The sequence below is a fragment of the Hypomesus transpacificus genome, unplaced genomic scaffold (assembly GCF_021917145.1).
Source record: "Hypomesus transpacificus isolate Combined female unplaced genomic scaffold, fHypTra1 scaffold_60, whole genome shotgun sequence".
Lineage (NCBI taxonomy): Eukaryota > Metazoa > Chordata > Actinopteri > Osmeriformes > Osmeridae > Hypomesus > Hypomesus transpacificus.
The window spans coordinates 925,522-950,817 of NW_025814033.1; the positions used below are offsets into that span (position 1 = coordinate 925,522).

At 42.4% G+C, this 25,296-nt stretch overlaps 1 protein-coding gene across 3 annotated transcripts in view; it reads left to right on the top strand.

The window, feature by feature from the left end:
- The first annotated feature begins 5,895 nt into the window (after positions 1–5,895).
- Positions 5,896–25,296, top strand: part of LOC124465556 (matrix metalloproteinase-16-like) — a 63,201-nt gene continuing 43,800 nt past the window's right edge. The window contains exon 1 of one of the 3 annotated variants that reach the window (XM_047017411.1): positions 5,896–6,545. In XM_047017411.1, coding sequence (XP_046873367.1) covers positions 6,423–6,545 — 123 coding nt within the window. In that variant the 5' untranslated portion in view covers positions 5,896–6,422. The remainder of the gene's footprint in view (positions 6,546–25,296) is intronic. The other 2 variants (XM_047017409.1, XM_047017410.1) reach the window with 2 other exon arrangements.

The following is a 25,296-nucleotide window of genomic DNA, read 5'->3' on the forward strand; positions in this document are numbered from 1 at the left end:
TCGAATCTAATGTTACGAGTGATGGAGTCACCGATCACTAACGTCTGAGGAGTCCCACTCCCACCATGCTGCAAAGGTGAAACCGGTGGGGCTACCAAAGGCTCAAAATTATGATCGTGCATCTGGCAACACTTCTGGCTCGCGCAAGAAGGTGGAACGTAAGGGAGATACACTTGTCAAAACTTGTAAGGGCGTAATTCATAGTTTTTTAAAGACATGTAGGCCCTATATATGTCGATGGTACGGTGGCCAAGACCCAGAGAAACACAAACATCCAACGAGACGAAATCACAGACAATTTTGGAATCCCTGCCCCACGCATTTTTTTGATCTTGAAAATAGGACATGTCTGCGTAAAAGAGGACGTCTGGTCACCCTATGTGTTAAAAAACAAGTTAAGTCTTTAATTTGCAATTTCCGCATTAAAACTATGAAATAAACTGAACTATGAACGCGTTCAGAATTTAAATGGTGAACTATGAACGTGAACGATTCATATTGACAACGTTCAATACGAATAGTAACAAATACATTGTAAAAAGATAAGTGTTGAGTTATTTTTGTTGGCAAGTAGCCGTGTAATAAGCGGCTTCGCGTCGGGGTGCTGTTCGCCCTGTCGGGGCTTATTTTCCCAATAATGACCGGCGTTCTTTACATTATCCAGAAACAATCTCATTTCCGGCGCTTTCAAACAATCAGTTAAGTGTGGATAGCAACAGCAGCTAGCTTGCCTCTAGCAAACTGCTTTTGAATTAACCATGTCCCCCTAAATTAATATCGAACTTATTTACATTTTGGGGGGGTTATTTTCAGTTAGCAGACGGTACTATTTGAATCGCAATTCCATCTGAAATAGGCTACTACCAGTGACAACGTTGTTACACTAGCTTGTTTCAAAGGGGGTTTCTTGTTTCAAAGGGTGTTCTTAATGAATTATGCAATATGAGTAGGCTAAATGCTTGAAAATATCACTAGATGGGAAAACGGACCCACCTGCAACCGACGCAAGCAAGCACACCCTACAATTTCCCCAGAAATTGTACCCTCTCTAGTTGGTGGCCAAGCCGCGAAGCGGCAAAGCCACCTTAAGGGTTTCTATGTATTCTTATTGGGGTGTGCTTGCCTTCGGCGACAACATCGATGTCAAAAGGTTTGTCTTGCTAGCGATTGAGTTGCTTGTATTTGGATTTACGTTCCGTTGCACGGTTTAAGTACACATTAAGAATTTGTGGCGAAAGGTGAAGCTAACGGTGGCTAACTTGCTAGCCACAATCACTGGCTACACTAACGTCACTAACGAAAGCTTGCGTGACTATCTCCAGCAGAACATTAGTTTAGCAGCTTGTTAACTTCTGGGAGATGGCTAGGCTAACTGCTTTACTGCAAGGCAGCTGCAGAAACGCCACAAGCAAAGAGACCTGGGTGATAACTATTTGCTCATTTTACTTTGTGATATGACACACAGTTGTAATGTGTAATGTACAATATAAGCTAATATTATTAAGGAAGTACATCTACTTTCGGAAACAGTCTACTATTTCACTGAAGCATTAGCATCATGACATTAGCCTCTGTTGCCCGGGAAACACATACTACAGCTGTCTATGATGCATCTGTTTTCAATCATTAAAATGAACATTCTTCACAAATACATTTTCGTTGTAGGATTTATTATGACATTTGATTACAAGTAAACGATTTGTGGGTGAAATTATGATTACCTGTGGTTTCAAACCACAGTAGCTCACTGCATTGCTGTAGCCTAGTCTAGTAGCTAACATGCGTGGCATGCTTCCCAGCCCGGACATAATGGTGCTTCATGTCAGGGTAAACGACCTCAGCCAAGTGGCCGGGCTAGACCTGACGAGGCGGATGAAGCGAGACCTGGGGGCATTCATGGAGATGTTCCCAAACACTCTGCTGGTGTTTTTGGATATCCTGGAACGCTGCATCTGGAGGCATCAGAGGAGCACCAGCGCTTCTGGTATTGACAGGGCAAGACGTCGAGTCAACGCAGCGGTGTCTAGCTTCCTGGCCGACCGTGGGATGGGGAGCATTCAACACCTCCAAATACGACACGGTTTCGTGTGGATGTACCGACCCGACGGTGTCCACTTCGATCACGTTGCAAACAATGTGTTCTTGGGAAACATCCAGGACAGTCTCCGACGACTCCTGTGCTAGCCACAGCACACACAACAACTGCTCTTTTAAGAGCCACCCAAAATGTAAAAGAAAGCAATTAGACCGTTAAAAGTGCCTTTGTAATTTTACAACCATGGGGTCTTACAGGGTTAAATGGTACCATCTTTACATCTGTGAAGTGTGTCATAAAAAGCTGCGTCACGTAGGCTACATTGCGAGCTCAGCTCACGGTGTCCGGTAGGCTACTCTATATAGCAAGCAACTCTACATTCATACGTCTCTGAGCTTGCTTTAAAATAAAAGAAAACATTAATATATTGACGTTGATACATTTAGATGCTTTTATGAATCACTATTAGCCTGACGTTGTCATACTCATAATTCTAGTCAGAATATGAGTCTGATAACTCTCCGTTGGGCTGTGACTATGTGGCGTGTTTCAACCGAACTTGTAAAACAAATGCCTCTTCGCTCAATTGGATAGACCTACAACCAATCAGAGCAACGTAATATGTTGTTTGTTGAAAACGAATTCAACCCAAGCGCTCTTTCGTGACGTTGTTGATTACGTTACTGTTATGTCTCCATGACAGGGTTTCACGGCATGCTCTTATTTTGATAACATGCCTGTATTTTGATGTAGCCGATGACGTGTTTCCGGTCGGTGTGTCAGTTGGAATGAGTTTGAGTAACGGCTGAATTGATGCGGCTCTCCTGTTTCGTGTAGTGTTTTCACCATAGATATATACATAAACACTAGATGTCTTACGGCGGAGTCTAGAACGTTCGTGAGCGAGTTCCCTGTAGCAAGATGGCCGCCATGTGCGGACGTTCGACTCCGTTGTCCGGCAAAGCGGACGAGACATCTAGTGTTTATATATATATCTATGGTTTTCACATACAACAGTTACTGTTGATCATCTGTCCATCATCGTATAAAGCCCGCCCTGGCAATTTCATTGGTCCGCCCAGCTCCTGTTTTTATTTAGTTTGTCCCCAATACGAGCCCCTCCAGACCCAACTTCCTGACCAATTTTTTTTGTGGGCGGGGCTAAATTGGTCTGGAAGCCAGACTAAATCAATATGTCCTACCATCCGAGAGACACGGTCCTACACATAATTAGACAAATACAATATTAGACGTCCCATAGCCTACAACCTCATAACCAGGTGCAACAGGTGCTAAGGAGTTGAAGAAGCAGATGCCATGTCTTCCTCTTGTTGGGCAACCATCTGTTGTTTATATCTGATTACAATTTACTTTCTAAGATTCTTATGGCAGTGCATCTTCATGAACTACATTTGGCCTCCTTCTCTTCCAACCAACTAGTAACACCACTCCTTCATCTGAGTGATACATGTAATTTTTACAAAATTATTATCAAGGTAACATAATGGTTAGAACTGCAGTCATACGCTTAAATACTTTTTGAAATATGTAAACACCAGGAGACTATGGGCAGCTGGGGCAGCCGCAAGCACACCCTCACAATTTCCCCAGAAATTGTATGCTCTCTAGTTATTATTATTACACATCTGTCATGAGAGTCTATGGCAGCCCCAACCACATGGTCAGAAGTTGTGAAATTTGGCACACTCTTTGGGACCAGTCCCCTCATCAATTTCACCAAGTTTCATGTCTCTCATTCCAACCATCTAGCGCCACCAATGGGTCAAAGTTGAAGGTGTGTTTACACATGTTACCTTTGAACCATATGCCCCATTGTCCAAAATGAGGTATCGTTGGATTCCCTGGATCAAGACGAGTTCAACGAGTTGCACACTATGACGTCATACACAGTCATATAGAATCTCCGCCATTTTGAATGTTAAGGAGAAATGTTTTTTCGCTACTCCTCCTACAATTCTTTTCGAATCTTCTTCATAATTGCCACCGATGATCTTCAGACCAAGCCTCACAAAAGTTATCGATTAGAATTTTGATCCTCACAAACTTTTGTCCGGTACAGCCAATCAAATTCAGCAACTGATACGGTTAAAGGGAAGTGAGGTCATATCTTAACGAATCTTTGATGCATTGACTCCAAACTTGGTGTATGGATTCATGACCCTGTTGTTAAGAGGTCCAAAAAAGGTAGTGTCATTTGAGCTCTAGGGGGCGCTACAATACGCAAAATTGTGTTTTGACCAATAACTGTTGATTTGTTTGGCGTATTTAAGTCATTCCTATGTCTCGTGATATCTTAGGAGATCCCGCGTCTGATGCATGTTAACGCGTGATACCAGACGAATTAATGAGGCCTCTATTTGGAATGAATGAATACAACTTTTTTCCTTACTCCTACACAATGTACCCAATTTTCACCAGATTTGGCACAGATTATCTTCAGACCACAATCACCTTGCCATGTTAAAATATGACTGAATTACAGCTGTTTAAACTCGGGCCAAATCTGACCATGCGTGCCACAGGAGAAACGTCTTTTTGTATTCAGTAACTGTACACAGCAACTCCCATCGCTGACAATGGCTCACTGGGATAAGACGGGCTCCGTTTAAGTGCAAGGTCGTAGGTTCGAAGCCAGTCAAAGTCTCAGGCATGTCATGATACTGGTTTATCTGTTTAGTGAAGCCAGGTATGCGACAGTAGCTGTCGAGCAGTATAATTGTAATGGCCACGATAATGTTTCATTCTCAGGGGATTTATACTCATGAAGAGTCCGATTTATTGTGCTTTGTAGATATAGTGAATCTACATCTAGCCAGTGCATCGGATTTCTTGCATCATAACTTCTGAACAGATTTGTCATAAATCATAAGATTGGTCTCTTCTGATTCTACGGGCATACCAAGTCGAAATATATCACATTGTCCCGTGTCCACCATTTTGGGCGTCGGCCGTTTGGAATTTTCATAAAAACATACTTTATTGAACTCCTCGTTCGCCGTTGCTCCTATTTTCATGGACATGTAATCAAATCATTCAGACTACAATCACCTTGATTTGTCAAAATATGACTGAATTACAGCTTTTTATACTTGGGTCAAATCTGACAACGCTTCCCACAGGAAAAACGGCTTACTTTTTTTACACAGTAACTGAACACAGTAATTCCTAGCACTGAGAATAGCTCACTGGGATAAGACGGATCCCTCTGAAGTGCAAGGTCATAGGTTCGAATCCAGCCACAGGCATCACGCATACTTGTTTATCTGTTTAGTGAAGCCAGGTATGCCACAGTAGCTGTCTAACAGTATAATCATAATGGTAATGATAATGTTTCAATCTCAGGAGATCTATACTCAAGAAGAGTCTGATTTATTGTGCTTTACAGATATGTGTCCTCTAACCTCTAGGGTGGCGATCCCATGTCTGACACATGTTAACTTGTGATACCAGCCAATTAAACCAAGCCATTAATTAATAAAACGTTTTTGTCCTACTCAAAATGTATCAAATATTCACCAACTTTAACACAGATTATCTTCAGACCTCAATCACATTGACATATCAAAATAGGACTGAATTACAGCTGTTTAAACTTGGGACAAATCTGACAACCGCTTGCCACAGGAAAAATTCCTTATATTTTTACGCAGTCACTGAAATCTGATTTCCAGCACTGAGAATAGCTCACTAGGATAAATTGGTGTCCTGGCAACGTCAGAGGTTCAAATCCAGCCAAAGCTGACAAGCTTGTCATGTCTCTGATTCTCTGTTTAGCGATACTATAAGCCACTGCAAAGAAAGCCAGGTAAACCGCAGTCACTAGATGTCGAAAGTTTCTTCTGGGTCATCTGACCTGCTTGGCCACCACATTGCTGCTTGCAGCTATATTTAAGGATTATAATACAAAGGGTACGGTATGCAACGATATGGTTTGGCTGATGATCAAGATTCCATGACGTTTTTCGTGCATGGTCCAAAAAAGGCAGTGATACAAAATGCGGCTCTATTTTTTGGGTTCGGGAGAGCGCAGGCGCAGTTGCGGAAAGTATGGTTGAAAACAAGAAGATATGCAGTGCAGCACAGGAATTTAGCTAAATGTGTCTGAAAACGCCATTATATGTAGGCTACGGCCATCAAGGAGGCCTGAGCAATAGACAAAAATACGAAAGATTGCGAAGAAATCACAGCGAATTCTCCGGATATTTTCAACGCAGCAAAAATGGTAATCTCTCGAGTTTTTGAGAGATCCCAACACCAATGATCCCTATGAAGGTCTGAGGAGTCGCCTGGATACTTGTACTTCTAGACTTCGTTTGTCGTTATTGACTATTAACAAAACACACAGAACATTAAAAGGGGGTTCATTATGATTTTGTTAGAATATTCCAAAATATGTTTGAATAGCTTTTACCTTGGCACATTGTTCCTTCAAATCTGGCTGTGGATATTATGTGGCGTAAACGGAGAGGAGCAGCTGTTCAGCGTGGAGGTAAGGACGTGGGAATTGATCATAACATACTGTGTTGACTGTTCATTGTTTCAATGAAGTGCCAATAATCTTGCGTTTTCTGTCACAAAATGAACGATGCGTAGCACTAGTTTAAAGGCTACGATGCGCGTTGTAAAATCGTTGGTTTTCCACTTCAATAGTAGCCTAGTAATTTAGTGTTGGGCTTGAGTGCAGACTTGTGCTCCAGTATGCACACTCATATCGAAATTAATTTAAGCATACATTGATAGGTCAAAATTAATTTCACAACAAACCTAAATAGCTCTTTTTTTGCATCCGTCTTAGCTTGAAATTTGTGTAGCATCAACAAAGAACAGACATGTTATTTTGATTCTGGACAAAAATTCGGTTCAGATTCTGGCTTTCCGGAAATGGAGAGACCCAAAACTTTAGCAATGCAACTTTAGCAACTTTTTATATAAAATATGGATTTTTGTATTAAGAATAAAACACAAATGGAGAATAGGATGTTAATATTTGGCAGGCATCCACACATGTTAAGGAAATTGAAAACCACAGAATGCACTTAGTCTTGGCATATTTATTTTGGTGTGGGCCCTTGGTGGGCATCCTTTTAGTCTGATTTGTCAAATTGCAGACATAACTTTCAGCCATAATACATATACAGAAGACACACAATTAATAACCTTTGTGAATGGTCAACCATATGGAACAGTGTATAACTTCTTTATATATGACATGCTGTTGTTGCATACATACCTGTTACAGTTGACTACAGGCCAGTAGGAATTGAACCCATGATGACATTGCAAGCACTGAACTCAACCAATTAAGCGGCATAGGGCTAGGGCGCCAGGGCTACACTCAAGTCATTGCCAACAATTTAACAAGTAAACTCCGCTAACAAAGGTAGGCTCTGTCCACATGATTTACAAACTTGGTATGCTCTCCCACCCCCCACAAAAAAAATAATACAGAGGCAGTGGCTGCTAAAATGTCAAACCTCACTTGATGGTGGGGCTTTTCTACTTGTGGATCAATCCAAAGTGCATATTAAAACCTAAAATGATATGCTTCCGGCTTTTCTTATCTGGCTAGAAGAATCTTGAAATATCCACACCCACACTCAGTTTTCAATAAGTAGACCACATGTCAATCAATTACGAGGATTTTTAAATCTAACAAACTGCAAATGTTTACTCTTCGACAGGTCTGCAAACGCCTTTGTAAGCAGAGATTTGTTAAAACGTTTGTGGTGTCTTATATACTACAACAATACGTGGGAAGATCCCAAATCAAACAAGGCGAATCTGAAGCAGACGCCATGTTGTCAGAGCAATCAGCTGCACCTGCACTGGTGACGTCACTACATCTCCAAGGCAACATATCAAGCAACTCTTCACAGCAACTCTTTAAAACTTTGTTGAAGCGACAATGCGTTTGCAGACCTGTGTAAAAAACAAATTTGGTTGTTTAGGTTACAGCTATAGTTATACTTTGTTGCCGAGCAGATGCCACGTTGTTAAGGTCAATCGCTACATCTCCAAGGCACCGTAAAAAACAGTTTGTTTACCTCTGCGAACTTTCAGGAGGTATACAAACAGATTTGTTAACTTTTGAGAACGTCTCTGGACTAATAAGAAAAGCATATTGGTCCAATTATTCTACTAGTAAATTCAAGTGCAGTTGGCACCCTAGGTAAATATGAACAAAGAAGGTTGTGGAAGAATGTCAGTGTTCATATATCATCTTACATTCACAATATTGTGATCAGGGTGGTAGTGAAAAGAGAGACTTAGGCCCCGTTTACACGGAAGAAAAACGCATATATTTTCATGCGGTTTGGCCTTTAATTTACACAAAAACAGGTTTTATCACGGAAAACGATCATTTCGAAAAACTCCGGCCAAAGTGGAGATTTCTGAAAACTCTGTTTTTGTGTTTGCGTGTGCACTAGCTTAAACTGAGTTTTGGGTTCTCAAAGCTCACAGTATGGGACTAAAAAAGCATCACGTCATGAGAGCGTCCTGTTTATAGTAACACGTGCGTTCGACTTCATGCAGCGCCGGCGTCGCCTGCAGCCCGGCTGACTTGAAGCAGCCAATGGCTTTCTCAGCTTCAACGCAGCCAGCTGTCGGCACCGCTGGTGGTGCATGAAGTCGAACACAACTAGCATAAGGGTCATTTATTTGTGAATTGCGTTACATTTCTGAATCACGAAATACATTTGTGCATCGCATTTGTGAATCATTCAAACAAATGAACCTGGCGCCTGAAAGGTAAAGGAAGTCGGTCGTGTTAGTCGTAGTTGTTGATTTTTAAAATTGTGATTGGTTTGCATGGCTTTATCCTTCACATTACACTGCCGCCTACAGGTTTGGCATAGTTATGATGGCGCTCGGGGGCGTATATGCGGGTTCATGTAAACAGAAACATTTTTGAAAACGTACTTGTGTGTACAACGTTATTTTAGAAAACGGAGGGGCAGAAATATTTGTTTCTGTAAATACCCAGCTATGTGTAAACGTGGCCTTAAATAAGTATAGAAAGGGCTGCCATTTACTGTAAAACTTGTGGGAAACACCTCTCGGATAATATTTAATGTTTTCTAATTTCAGAAAAGACATAACATCCCCTAGCCATTGGGCTGTGGAAGGGGGTTTCGTAGACTGTGAAGAAGAAGCTGACGTTGCGCTAACAGAGATGTGAAAGCAAGGATGTCTAATTGTTTAGATGTAAATCTATTATAATCATCTGGGCATCAGAATATGGCAATGTGGGGAGAGATAGTTAAGTTTACCATAAATATTTCAGAAATAATATCAAAGTACCACTGCCAGAAGGATAGAACTAACGGGCAAGATAAAACATATGAGCAGATTACAGGGAGAGGTATGGCATTTGTCACAGCTGTCGGTGACAGCGGGAAAGACTTGTGATAGGCATGCTTTGGAGAAATGGGTCCTATACACAATTGTAGACTAGAGTGCTGATTGAAACTGTATCAAAGTTAAACCGGCACAGGTTGAACTAGAGTGGATCTTGCTGAGGGCAGCGTCCCACCAAGTGTCCTGTAATACCAACCCAAGTTCACCCTCCCAGGCAGCCCTAACTTTAGCTGTGGATGAGGTATCATGATTCAGGAGTTTGTTATAAATTACTGAAATAGAAGACTTCTGAGGGGGGTCTGGAGCAAGAAACTCTTCCCACAATTGGAGTGGGGGTGCCGAAGGAAAGGAAGGGAACAAGGATTTGGCGCAGTGTCTGATTTGGAAAGAGGTGAGATGGGGGGAGTTGCAATTCGCTTGACAAATCTGCAAAGCTACGGAAAGTACCATTTCTATAGAAATCTTTAAAAGTCTTCAGGCCTTTGCCATACCATGTGGAAAATGTGGGATCAGACTGCAGGTCGAAACAGATGGTTTTTAAGGATTAAGGCCATTAAGGAACCTTCGAAGTTGGAACCATATTTTAAGAGTGGAATTAACCACTCGGTTATCTGCGAAACCAGAGATGTTGTTAGGGATAGTGGAGGTAAGCAAAGCGGACAAAGAGGATGAATCGCATGAACTTAACTCTAACTGGCACCATGGGAATGTGTAGGTTTGGACCAATATGAAAGTTTTTGAACGTGCGTCGCCCAGTAGTATAATTGGATATTAGGGAGAGGGAGTCCAGCATTTAGTTTACACCTCTGGAGAATTTACTTACTTATTCTGGATGTCTATTCTAGATATACCCTGATCAAGTGTTTTAAAGAAGCGCTTAGGTAAGAATAAGGGGAGACATTGGAACAAAAACAAGAACTTTGGTAGGATATTCATTTTAACTGTGTCGATCCTACCTATAAGTGAATGGTAAGCCCCTCCATCTTTGAAAGTCAGACTTAAAAAGGACAGTAAAGGGGAGACATTGGCAGAAAAAAAGGAGGATAGCTTTCTGGTTACATTTACTCCTACTTAAAACCTGAGGGGCTCAATTTGAAGGGGGATATCAGACTGACTCAATTGGGATGCCAGGGCATTAACAATCGTTGTGGGTTTTTATAATCCACAAGAAAAGAAGGGTGTCTTTCTGAAGGTTAATTCATTCATTGGTCAGTTACTCCAGCTGGGCGTTGTCCTGATATTCACATACCTGTGAAATGGCCGGTAACTTTGGGTTCAGTGCTTAAAATGTTCATGCATTGCTTATACTTCAAAATATAACAACAAATGGTTTTGTTAGTACGATACAATTATTTGGATATCAAGATTGACTGACTTAACTCTACCTGAAGGGAAGTCAAGATCAAACATCAATTAAAACAACATTCTAAACAATGAGAAAAGCACACATGAATCCGCACACACTCGGATTCATCTGGTGCGCCTAACAGTGCGTTCACACTGCAGCGACGCGAATCGCTTGCCATCGTTTGCCTTCCCACAGTTCACCACGCTCGGGGGCGTTTCAAACAGATAAATGTAGAATGTAGTTCTCTAAAGTCACTGTTGTAGTTGTCATGGCCAAGTGTGCAGACTTGGGTTTACGTAGTTGCAACATCGATCAAAATACAACTTGTATACAACAAACAAAACTGTTTAATAGACATACACGTTGACATGTGTAAAAAACTTTTACTATATTCCTCAGTCTCTGCTAATCTGTCGATACGATAGGGAGTTACAGCCGGGCTAGCTAGCTAGTTACCACAGAACGAAGTAACGTAATGTGACTAAACTGACAAGTACAAGCAACTACAACTTCGGCAAACCTTGCGCCATGCATTGGTTTTTTTAAATTAACATCTCTGTACAAATACAGTTATGTATCGTACAGGACTGTGTAGCAGAGCCTACAGACAAACCACGTACCCTCACACCTTTCCCCTACCCCCGACAAGGAGAAAGGGGGTTTCCCCCTTTGTCCTTATCTCCAGAGCAGGACCTTCAAAGCTTCTGGCCCAGCATGGGGTCAGAAGGTAGACCAAAATGGCCTTACAGTATGCAGACAAAGGAGTTTAAGGAAAGACTAACTTTTCTGGATTTACAAACATATGCTCAAGGACTACATGACTTATGGACACTATTTCAATGACGGTAGTTGATGTGTTATAATGTATGCTTTCCCTTTTATGCTGTGTTAATATAATTTGATGTTTTAATGTAACTTCCTTTCCTGTTATGATAAATCAGTTATCTTGATATCAAAATGATTTTAATCTACAAACTAAACCATTTATTAATGTTGTATTGTTATATGTTGAAGTATTAGAAATACATGGACATTTGAAATAGCTGAACTCTGAAAACTGAAAAGTTATCAACTACTTCACACCCATACGTCAATCTCAGGATGGACGCCCAGGTGGGAGTAACTGACCAATCAAAGAGTTCACCTCCAAAAGGATACCCCCCCTTTCACAAGGATTATAAAACCCTGACGCACAAGCAAACCTGGCTTTTTCGCAAGGATTCACCGGATATGTTCGCGACACATCTGACCTATCCTTCTCAATCAGCAACTCACTGGACCACCAGGAACTTTAACGAAAGATTCCTTTGCTCTAACCGTTTGACAACGACAAACGGAACTTTGATTCTTCTTCTTCAAACTGACAACAGTAACTGCGATATTGCTACATTTCTTACTTGTGAACATTGGCATATTGTGATTTAATTTGTTACGTTTGATTTTTAGTTTGCAAATGATTCAACCTAACTTTCATTAGGATTAGTTAACATAGACTCCCTCCATTGTTCTCCTGAAGCCTATCTCTCTCTCTTCCCCTCCCCACGCGCTCTCAACCCACCATCTAGTATTCCGCCCTCATCATAGTTTAGGACCTACTGTATACTGTTTAACTCAACTCACTCTCAACTAGCCTATAACTTCTTTGGTATTTGTTCATCATAATTACATTTTCTTAAATAAATCATTGTTTATAATACTCGCGTTATCCCTCACGTTATCTGATCTGCTCTACTTTCATGGAATTCGCTACTTAAGATTAGACTGATTATTACGAGTGCTATTATTCAATATTATTCAATAAGGTTTCCTCTGTCCCTTAAATAAATCAGAGGTGGTGCCCCCAAGAACTGTATACTTTATTATAAATTAAGTATTGCTAATCTTAACCGTGCAAACCACGCTACAACTGGGTAAGCAGCCACACAAACGATTAGTTTCTCCTCCACCTTGAAACCTAGAAAGCTAGAAATGTTTGCCATGGTTACGTTACGAGAAACAAGAAAACACTCCGATTGGCCATCGCTGGCGAAAAACGCTCCTCATTTGCATAAAGTTGAGAAAATCTCAACTCTGTCGCGTCGCTACCCACAATGCACCACGGAAGCGATTCGCCTGGCTTCATAGAAAATGAATGGAGAACATGTTGTCGCTCGCATCTCGTCGCTGCAGTGTGAACGCACTGTAAGAGATGGCCGCACTGACGAGAGCTCCGCAAAAACCTAGCTTTTTGTTCGTCATTTTAGTGTTCGTTACTTGTTTTGTCAATGTTATATTGTCGTTTATTCAAAACGACCGGCAGACACTTCTGGACATTAACTTGTCACTTGGCAAGGATTATTTTAACTTATATTTTAACTTTTATTCCACTTTTCGGAGTGCGAGCTCGACTGCAGCTGGGACCTTGTTGTTCCGCCGCTCAGACCAAGGAAGAAGAAACGTGGCCGGCGTGCTGGAGTCCTCGTTCGGACTCGGAAACGGTGCTTCAAACCTGCTTTACCAACCATCTTACTGGCTAACGTTCAGTCCATCGACAACAAAATGGATGAACTTAACGCTCATGTCCAATTCCAACGGGACATCAGAAACTGCTGTGTACTGGCGTTCGTCGAGACCTGGCTGTCTCCGGAGATCTCCGACGCAGCGGTTACACCGTTGGGATTCACCATATATCGCCAGGACAGAACAGCTGACTCAGGGAAGTGCAGGGGCGGAGGGGTCTGTGTTATGGTTAACTCTCTGTGGGCTACGGATGTAGCGGTATTAGCATCTCACTGCTCTCCGGTCCTTGAGCTGCTAACTGTAAAAATCAGACCCTTCTATCTACCTCGGGAATTCACTGCGGTCGTCATGAGTGCAGTCTACATCCCCCCCAGGTAGACAAGGCCGCTGCTTTGGATGAACTGTATGGGATTATCAATGGTCTTGAAAATGTGCACCCAGAGGCAGCATTCATTGTTGTTGGTGATTTCAACAGAGCTAACATGAAGAAAGTCCTGCCCAAGTACTATCAGCACATGACTGACTTCTTCACACGTGGGAGACCAGATCCTTGACCATTGTTACACAACATTCAAGGGCAGTTACAAACCCCTCCCCCGCCCTGCCTTTGGGAAGGCTGATCACACCTCCATTCTTCTCCTCCCTGCATATGAACAGAAGCTTAAACAGGTCAGACCGGTTGAGAGGTCAGTTCACCTATGGAGTGACGAGTGTGTGACGACCCTCCAAGACTGCTTTGACACCACTGACTGGCTAATGTTCAGGGAGGCAGCTGATGGGGACATTAATGAATACTCAGACACTGTCTCCAGCTACATCCAGCACTGCATTGATGACGTTGTCCCCAAGAAGGTTGTCCGGTCTTTCCCAAATCAGAAGCCCTGGGTTGATGCCGCGGTCCGGGCCAAGCTGAGAGCCCGCACTGTTGCCTTTAACTCTGGGGACCCTGATGAGTACAGGAAGGCCAGATACGACCTTCTGAAGGCCATCAAAGCAGCGAAAAGGGCTTACAGGACCAAGGTGGAGTCCAGCTACCATGGCTCTGACCCCAGGCGCATGTGGAGTGGACTTAAAGCCATTACAGACTACAAAGGGAAAGGCTACAATGAGACCCAGTCCTCTGTACTACTGCCAGACGAGCTGAACTCCTTCTGCGCTCGCAGAAGGAGTTCAGTGACCCCCCCTGCAGTGGAGCTACCTGAAGGCCACGCCAGTGGTGTGCCTAAACTAACTTTAGCTGAGGTGAGGCTTTGCTTTGAGAAGATCAACCCTCACAAGGCACCTGGCCCAGACGGCATATCAGGTAGGGGCTGCGCTGACCAGCTGGATAGGGGTCTTCAGTGACATTGTCAACCTCTCCCTTAACCTGTCTGTACTCCCCACCTGCTTCAAGAGGACCACCATCATCCCTGTGCCCGAGAACACCAAGGTCACATGTCTGAACGACTATCGCCCAATAGCACTGACCTCTGTCATCATCAAGTGCTTTGAGCGGCTAGTCAAATCATTCATCTGCTCCTCGCTGCCCCCCACACTGGACCCTATGCAGTTTGCATACCGGTCCAACAGGTCTACAGACGATGCCATCGCTCTAACTATGCACACCACTCTCTCCCACCTGGACAAGGGGAATACATATGTGAGGATGCTGTTCATTGACTACAGCTCTGCATTCAACACCATCATCCCCTCCAGACTGGTCTCCAAGCTTGTGGACCTGGGACTGAGCACCTCCCTCTGCAAGTGGATCTTCCACTTCCTGACGAAAACAAAGGCCACAGGTGGTGAGAATCGGTGACCGCACCTCATCCGTTCTGATCACCAACACAGGCACCCCCCCCAGGGCTGTGTGCTCAGCCCTCTCCTGTTCTCCTTGTTCACCCACGACTGTGCGGCAACGCGCAGCTCCAACCTCCTTGTCAAGTTTGCTGACGACACAACCATCGTGGGCCTCATCTCTGACAGTGACGAGTCAGCCTACAGAGAGGAGGTTGACACCCTGACATCATGGTGTCAGGACATCAACCTCTCTCTTAACATCAGCAAGACCAAGGAGATGATTGCGGACTATAGGAGGCGGCAGGAGGAGGAGCATGCACCCCTACTCATTAATGGATCGGAAGTGGAGAAGGTCAGCTGCTTCAAGTTCCTCGGGGTGAACATCAGCAATGACCTCACCTGGTCTGTTCACACGGACAAGGTGGTCAAAGCGGCCCGTAAGCGCCTCTTTTTCCTGAGGAGACTGAAGAGGTTTGGTATGGACTCAGTCATCCTCACTAACTTTTACAGATGCACTATAGAGAGCATTCTGACTGGTTGTATTACAGTGTGGTATGGGAGCTGCACAGACCGGGACCGCAAGGCCCTACGAAGTGTGGTCCGTTCTGCTGAGTTCCTCATCGGCAGGAAGCTCCCAGCCCTACAGGACACCTACCACACACGTTGCCTAAGGAAAGCCGGCAGGATTCTAAGAGACTGTTCCCACCCATCCTTCAGTCTCTTTACCCCGTTGCCTTCTGGCAGGCGTTACCGCAGCATCCGGTCACACACGCAGACTGGACAACAGTTTCTACCCAAGGGCCATCAGGCTTCTGAATGGACACTGATATGGACATTGTTTTTCTGCACACTAGTATAGTGTAAATATCGACTATACTAACCCTAATACTAAAACTTCCTATTGTTATCTGTAATTTAGGAAGTTTTAGTATTAGGGTTAGTATAGTCGATATTTATTGCTATCTGTATATGTAGGAAGTTTCACTTATTTAAGCTCAGCATTGATGTAAATTGTGTTCCGTGTACTTATATGTTATGTTACGCCAGGTGCTTGCGTTGTCTTGTCTTAAGAATTTCAGTGCCCAGTCTAACCTTGTGTTGTTCTGTGTATCTGACAATAAAAGACTTGAACTTTTGCTAGCTTTGTCCACCTAGCTCTCGACGCTCGATAGAAATTTCACGAAAACTTCGATAAAATACTAATTAAAAACATCAAGTCAAAGCATTGTACTTTAATATATACTCACACATGTATATTACAACATTCCAATTTTAAAAACGAATAAGGATATGCCAAAAATGTATCCTCATTTTGGCAGTTAAGCCCATTATCGTCCACCCTAACTTTCTAGACCCGATTATCGACCGAGACCGTTTTTTCTAGCTAGTTTGTAAAGGAATAGTTGCCACATCAACGAAATAAAGTAAGTATACGATGTGTATACACCTTTTATTGCATGTATACCAAATTACAGCCTCCTACTTTGTTATTCTAATACTCAAACATGCTCTCAAACCATAGGGTTATGTGCAGTGCAGAACGTCCAGAGCTAGCCTAGCTCAAGCCTAGCTCTACTGTGTCATATTATGCAGCGTCAAACTTCGTATTTTCGTTGAACAGTGATTGAACAGACGGAAGAGATTCCCCATGCCTAGTAGGGCTGCAACTAACGATTATTTTGGTAATCGACTAATCTATCGACTATTTTTTCGATTAATCGACTAATCTAACGATTATTTCCCCCCCAAAAAAGAATGACAAAATGTTGAAATTTGAATTAAAATGTATTTGAGTTACAAGTTGTGTAAACATCATTATAAATAAAAAAAATAGTAATACAAATTAAATTGCAAATATGGTTTTAAAAGTGAAGGGCAAATAAAGTTTTAAAAGTAACTCAAAATAGCAATCAAGCCTCTGCAAGTGCAAAATAACTCTTACATTCAAAGTCCAAAAGTAAAAGAAAGTGCATCCTTCCCGACAATTAAGGTGCTAAGAGTTTAAAAGTAAATCAAAATGACTTCAGGGGAACACACAATTCATACACGTTTCAAATTGCAATGTAAAAACGTGAGCATGCCATGGACATGCTCTGGAGTGAGGCTGGCTCTCTTCTTGGAGGCAATGTTCCCAGCTGCTGAGAAGAGCTGCTCAGAGGGAGTAGAAGTAGCTGGAATGCACAAGAAAGATTTGGCTAGTGATGCCAGAGCTGCAAACCTTGCCTCATTCAACTTCAACTAAGACAGGGGACTTTCTGTCTTTGAAGGAGGCTGCTCTCCAAAGTACATCAGTACCTCATTAGTGATCTTTTGGTTGTCCGCGTCCTCTTCATTGTTGTCATTGTCACTGTCCGTTGAGTCTGATCCAAGCAGTGAATCCAGTACTGAAACAGTCTTCCCATTTGGAGATACCTTGTCAGCTGATGATGTGCCTTGGTTCCCACTGGTGAGCTGGTTCACAGTACTCCTATCCATGTGATGTAGTGCCAGAGCTTGTACCTTACTCTGAACACTGAACCTCTCCTCTGGTGTCAGGAATTTTTGTTTTTAAAATCGTGGGTCAAGTGCAGCTGCAATGATCTGTTTGCTTTGCTTATTATCTGTGAAGGTGACTTCTCCTGACCACCGTGCAGTGGTTTCCTCTGAAGCAGCTGCCTGGAAGGCCTGCACAGGAGTTGTCTCATAAGAAGTGTGGGTGGACTTCAGCAGCCCTTTGACCAGAGGAGGCAGTGCAGAGACTCACATAACTCTCACCACTCAAGTACACAGTGGCACATTCAAAGGCCTGGAGAGCTTGGGCCAGTTCTTCTAGAAGGGTCCACTGATCGCTTTTGAGGTCTAGGTATTGTTTCCCTCTCTTATTGCTGGGTCAGAAAGGGTTGCAGTGACTGGCCACCTCTGTTCCAGTAGGCGACTAATCTTGTGATAGGTGCTGTTCCACCTGGTACTGACATCTTGTACCAGTTTGTGTTCAGGAGTCCCCATTTGTTTCTGCTTCATTTTCAGGTTGCTTGCAGCCAGTTCCCTTCTTTTAAAGTGCTCAACGAGACACCTTGCAGCACCAAGTGCTTTGTTGATCTGAGGTTTTTCAGCGCATGATTTATTACTAACTGCAAAGTGTGGCCTGTGCAGCGGACAGACACCCACCCATTTTTTTCTTGCAAGATGTTTGCAGCCAGCACAACATTGGAGCCATTGTCATGAACTACTGCCACAATTCTGCTTGTAGGGATCTCAAATCTTTCCACAGCCTGCTCAATCCATGCAGCAATGTTGGGTCCAGTGTGCCTCTCTTCAAGTGGCATGGTTGTGAGGCAGAAGCTAGCGAGCTCCCAGTCATCACTTATAAAGTGACATGTGATGCCAAGATATGCCTCTGTGGCTACACTGGTCCAAGCATCAGTTGTGAGGGCAATCTTGTTCTCAGTTGCTTTCAGAGCATCTTTAACCTTGGCAAGTGAAGTTTCATACTTTTGCTCCATAAGCTTTGTAAAATGAGTTCTGGAAGGTAAGGTGTAACCTGGATGGAATGTGTTGACCATCTGCATAAAGCCCTCATCCTCAACCATTGATAGAGGTCTCATGTCACAGTGTTTACCCTACGTTGATTTTGTCGTGGCGGCCCGCCACGGCAACATTTCTGCCGCCACGGTATCAGAAATAGGGCTGTACAAGATTTTAGGCCGTTTATCAGCAGTGATTGTTAAAGTGCATGTCGGAGAATAGCACGGAAACGCGCTTCACAGCGCAGGTGAGATTGCGTGTGTGCCTCCTTGAGAACTGTAAGTCGTGTAACTTATGTTTTCAGTTCATTAAAGCCTGTTATTGTATTAGTCTACAGTTATTGCAAATTTAAGTTAACTGGTGATTTTCGTTGTTTGTATTCTTCCCCAGCTAGCATAATTGCATAATTGCGTTTGTATTTTAGGTGCATTATTATGCTGAAGTAGTTTTTATTAATGGTAGGTATATTGTTATTATTTGCTACAAAATGCTTAGCCTATCAAGATCAAATGAAGCCGACAGTGTACATGCTTTCGAGTACCTTGATCGATAGGCTAGGCTACTGACCATTTACAATAAGTTGTTAGGCTACGTCAATTATTAATTGGCAGCATATTTCTGCCATTTAGAACATACTTTAACAGGGACGTGCACAGGCTATGGCTAAGGTTGCCCAGGCAACTGCCCGTTTGCCCTCCTCGAGTCAAAGTGCCCCTCCGAGAAAAAACTTTAAAATAATAGTGAATTTAAACAGCTGCAGATTTCATGTAGACCTAGATTTAAAAAATCGCCACCCGAAACATTTCATAAAGTAGCCTTATTCACATCCAATCGATAAGCCTATGGGCAATGAGAGTGGAAGTCACAAGGGGAGGGGGTATGCCCCCTACTCTGTTTACTCTGCGGTACTGCACGCGACCACCACCTGAGCCTGCATTTTCTTTCACTTAAGAGACGGTCACGGTTGTTTTATTCTGTGTCGATAAAAAACTGCTTTGACGTTGTCAGGAAAGGTGAGTTTTAAGATTTAATTTTTTTTATAACAAACGAACAATCATCATCAAGTTTAGCTTGCCTACCAGACAACCAGCCCGTTATCACATGCACATTTTTTGGTAGGAAAACTAAGCAACATGTCTGATGGTTAGTTTATAACATTTTGTTTTAACAAGAAGAATAACTGATTGAAGTAATGCATGAATTATTATCATTAGTAGGCAGGCAATTTTTTTTCTTTTTGGGGGGGGCGGGTGCCCTTTTCTCAGGCCAGAGCAACTGCCCTTCAAAATTCCTGTTTACGTCCCTGTACTTTAAGTAGCCTAACTGTATTGCTTTACGGAAAATAGGACAAAAATATGTGCAATAGTACATTTGTTATTAGACTTACATTAACTCACTCCAAAATATAGGGTTAGAACTTTATTTTGGGAGGGGGGCGAGGGGCGGACAGACCTGCCCCCACTGCTAAAAAAAAATCCTAGGGGAAACACTGATGTCATTGACAAGCATGTTAAGGATGCTCTCTGTCAAGACTCCTGCCATCTGAGGGGTGCATGAGCCTCTCTTCAGGACAAACTCGTCCACACGCCTTTGCTTAGTACTAAAAGAGAAAGAGAAAAAAAACAAAGTTTTAATTAATGTATGCTATAGTATCATATTGTTGTATAATGCTAGAGTAGATCTCTCGTAATTGTGTTGATATGAAATTATACTTTTTCCACAATATTTAGTTTGACGAATGCTAAGTGGATGGTTAACTATTCAGAACGAATGAAAAGACAGGCTTACCTGATAATTCACTGACTAACTACATGCACGTAACATAACTTAAATCGCGTTAGCAAGCATCCTCCATGAGACGTTGTGATAATTCACTGATTAACGACATTGCACGTAAAATAACTGAAATAGCGTTAGCAAGCATCCTCCATGAGACGTTCTGTTTTCCAACATGTAAGCGTAAATCTTACGATAAGTTAACAAGGCTAACGTTTCTTAGACAGTTAGTTAACTTAAACCTACCCATCAGCAGGAGAAGACGTGGTTTGCCTCCTTTTCAAATGTTCATGCATTGCCGTGGTGCTGGAATGAAATGCTAATTTAATTTTGCAGATGTTGCATTGCACTTTTTAATTTTGTTTGCTGGTAAAATATTCCCAGACTTTGGAAGCTCTCGGTCTCAGTTGTTTCGGCTCTCCCACACTCTTTTCCGCCATGATTCAAACACGTTCTTCTTCTATGCCTTGGTGTATGTATGTCTATACCTTGGTGCGACAGTGTAAGCGATACTGCCTCCTGCACTTCCGGTAGTGCATTGCAATGCTGAATGAAAAATACCGGTAGCTCTGAATCTTTTTATAATATATAGATAATATATGACGCATCGACGATAAAAATCCACGTCAACAATTTTTCATAATCGACTTTGGTGATTTTGTCGACTATTCGTTGCAGCTCTAATGGCTAGCTATCTAGACTAGGCAAGCTTTGTCAGTGGTAAACATTGACGAACGTTAACTAACGTCAACTAACCTAGTCATGATGGTCCCTTCTGTCTGTTCAACCACTGTTCAACGAAAATGTGAATCGTCCGGTTTACGCTTCCTTTATTTCTCTCTCATCTACAGCAGAGGACATCATTCCCAATTTGAGTGTATCGATACCTTCCTTGTTTAAACTTGGTCTCTTACCCTCTAACTATTAAAAGTAGTGTTTGGTGTCCTACATTTACACATTAGTTATATTAGGGTAAGTTTATACATTTAAGAATAATAATAATAAATATAGCTGCAAGCAGCAATGTGGTGGCCAAGCAGGTCAGATGACCCAGAAGAAACTTTCGACATCTAGTGACTGCGGTTTACCTGGCTTTCTTTGCAGTGGCTTATAGTCTCGCTAAACAGAGAATCAGAGACATGACAAGCTTGTCAGCTTTGGCTGGATTTGAACCTCTGACGTTGCCAGGACACCAATTTATCCTAGTGAGCTATTCTCAGTGCTGGAAATCAGATTTCAGTGACTGCATAAAAATATAAAGAATTTTTCCTGTGGCAAGCGGTTGTCAGATTTGTCCCAAGTTTAAACAGCTGTAATTCAGTCCTATTTTGATATGTCAATGTGATTGTGGTCTGAAGATAATCTGTGTAAAAGTTGGTGAATATTTGATACATTTTGAGTAGGACAAAAATGTTTTATTAATTAATGAAAATGGCGGCATCAATTTGGCTGGTATCACAAGTTAACATGTGTCAGACATGGGATCGCCCCCCTAGAGGTTAGAGGACACATATCTGTAAAGCACAATAAATCTGACTCTTCTTGAGTATAGATCCCCTGAGATTGAAACATTATCATTACCATTATGACTGTTAGACAGCTACTGTGGCATACCTGGCTTCACTAAACAGATAAACAAGTATCATGACATGCGTGATGACTTTGGCTGGATTCGAACCTATGACCTTACACTTCAGAGGAACCCGTCTTATCCCAGTGAGCTATTCTCAGTGCAAGGAATTACTGTGTTCAGTTACTATGTAAAAAAAAGTAAGCCGTTTTTCCTGTGGGAAGCGTTGTCAGATTTGAACCAAGTATAAAAAGTTGTAATTCAGTCATATTTTGACAAATCGAGGTGATTGTAGTCTGAAAATGATTTGATTACATGTCCATGAAAATAGGAGCAACGGCAAACGAGGAGTTCAAAAAAGTATGTTTTTATAAAAATTCCAAATGGCCGACGCCCAAAATGGTGGACACGGGACAATGTGATATATTTCGACTTGGTATGCCACGTAGAATCAGAAGAGACCAATCTTGTGATTTATGACAAATCTGTTCAGAAGTTATGATGCAAGAAATCCGATGCACTGGCTAGATGTAGATTCACTATATCTACAAAGCACAATAAATCGGATTCTTCATGAGTATAAATCCCCTGAGAATGAAACATTATCGTGACCATTATGATTATACTGCTCGACAGCTACTGTCACATACCTGGCTTCACTAAACAGATAAACCAGTATCATGACATGCCTGAGACTTTGCCTGGATTCGAACCTACGACCTTGCACTTCAACGGAGCCAGTCTATCCCAGTGAGCCATTATCAGCACTGGGAATTGCTGTGTACAGTTACTGAATACAAAAAGGAAGCCGTTTCTCCTGTGGCACGCATGGTCAGATTTGGCCCGAGTTTAAACAGCTGTAATTCAGTCATATTTTTACATGGCAAGGTGATTGTGGTCTGAAGATAATCTGTGCCAAATCTGGTGAATATTGGATACATTGTGTAGGAGTAAGGAAAAAAGTTTTATTCATTCATTCAAAATGGCGGCCTCATCAATTCGTCTGGTATCACGCGTTAACATGCATCAGACGCGGGATCTCCTAAGATTTCATGAATATCACGAAGGAATTGCTTAAATACGCCAAAAAAATCAACAGTTATTGGTCAAAACACAATCCTACCTATTGTAATGCCCCCTAGAGGTCAAATGACACTACCTGTCTCAAACCTCTTAATAAGAGGGCCTTGGTCTGAAAATGTTTGCCTATTGCAGCGCCACCTAGAGGTGAAATGGCATGACCTATTTTGGACTTCTTTAGAACAGGGTCCCTCGTCCCTATACCAAATTTGTTGTCAATGCAGTAAAGAGGTGCTGAGATATGACCTCACTTCTTTTATGGTGGCTTGGTTGACGATTTTGATTGGCTGATGACTTTGATTGGCTGTTCCAGTCGAGTGTAGAAAGTCTAAAAAACATGTGATTTCTTTTGTGTGGCTTGGTCTGAAGATGATCTGTGCCAAATTTGGTGAAGATTGGACAAACCTTATAGGAGAGGTAGCGAAAAAACGTTATATTCAAAATGGCGGCCACATCAATTTGATGTGGCTGTATATAACAAACGGTTGCGAAAATCAAAGCTCCAGGGGATAATTTTTGTGAGGCTTGGTCTGAAGATCATCTGTGGCAATTTTGAAGAAGATTCGACAAGAATTGTAGGAGGAGTAGCGAAAAAACGCTTTTCCTTTACATTCAAAATGGCGGAGAATCTATAGAACTGGGTATGATGTCATAGAGTGCGTTGAACTCGTCTTGATCAAGGGAATCCAACGATACCTCATTTTGGACAATGGGGCATATGGTTCAAAAGTAACATGTGTAAACACACCTTCAACTTTGACCCATTGGTGGCGCTAGATGGTTGGAATGGGAGACATGAAACTTGGTGAAATTGATGAGGGGACTGGTCCCAAATAGTGTGCCAAAATTGACAACTTCTGACCAATTGGTTCTAGGGGCTGCCATAGACTCCCATGGCAGAAGAAGATGTGTAATAATAATAATAAATATAACTGCAAGCAGTAATGGCGGATTCCTCCAAACATTGCGAACCATTGAAAAATGTATATTCTTGACAAATTGGAACTGTATAGAAAAATCTATGCTGCAGAATTACCAATGGGATACCAAATCTGAAATATAATACCATCAAGATCCACAAGGGCCTTTATTTCAACCCAAGGAGTTAAGGGAGGGGGCTTGGTTAGCCTATCCATTCCAGAAAGCCTTTGTGCTTTAGGGCGTGGAATGTAGCGCCACCTATGGGTAATGGTGGGACAGTTGTGGTGTGGTAATTACCCTTGGTCTATACTTTCAAAAAAGCTCGACCAGAGCATACCCCCCGCTCTCAGGGTACCGATCTTCAGCTCAGTCATGATGCTGGGATGAATGTAGGCCTATATGTAGAGACCAGGGAGACAGACACACCGGCCAGCTGCCCTGATGGGTCCGTGGTAGATCATTAATGCGGGTTGTATCCTACAACGCTCGTGGCCTCCGAGTAGGACATACTGCTGCTGATAGATCAAGACGTTTGGTTGTGGACACATTGCTGGACGAGAGTGACATTGTCTGCCTTCAAGAAACCTGGATGGCCAAGCAAGATCTGGACAAATTGAACTCCCTACACAAGAACTTTCATGGTGCTGGAGAGTCCACTACCGATCTCAGCATGAGAATGGTTTGAGGGAGGATAGCTGGTGGTGTAGCTATACTGTGGAACATAAAATATGACCCAACGGTAAAGGTGGTGTGGCTTAACGTTGACTGGGCTATTGGGTTGGAGTTTAATCAGAATGAAAATACATTTACTATTGTAAATGTATACACACCATATGAATCCTATGACCATGAGGATGAATTTCAGAACAGGTTAGCTTTTATTCAGTCCTTCATAGAGGACAATAGTTCATGTTGTGTCTATGTCATGGGTAATTTTAATGCTGACATGTCAGATAAGCGTTTATTCGCACAACATCTGCAGCAGTTCTGTAATGAAACTAAATTAATTATATCAAGCGTTATTGCCTGATACAAGTTTTACCTATATAAGTGAAACGTGGCACACAACTTCCTGGCTAGACCATATTGTAACCACAGTCGATGGTCATGAAAAGTATCACTGGAAAGTATAGAGATGTGTTATGGGCTGGCCACCACTGATCACATACCAGTTGCTATGCTGCTAAATGTTGAGAGTGTACCCTTGTTGCTGGCCCCCCAAGAAAACTGGACTGGTCAAAATTGACCAAAGAGGTTATGCACAGATATTCTCTATTAAGTGACAGCTTACATAGTGATGTTGCATTTTCTAGGGATGCCCTAATGTGCACGGATATGAACTGCAAGGATAAACATCATGCTGAAAAGCTCTGTGCCATGTATGATGATATTGTCAAATGTCTT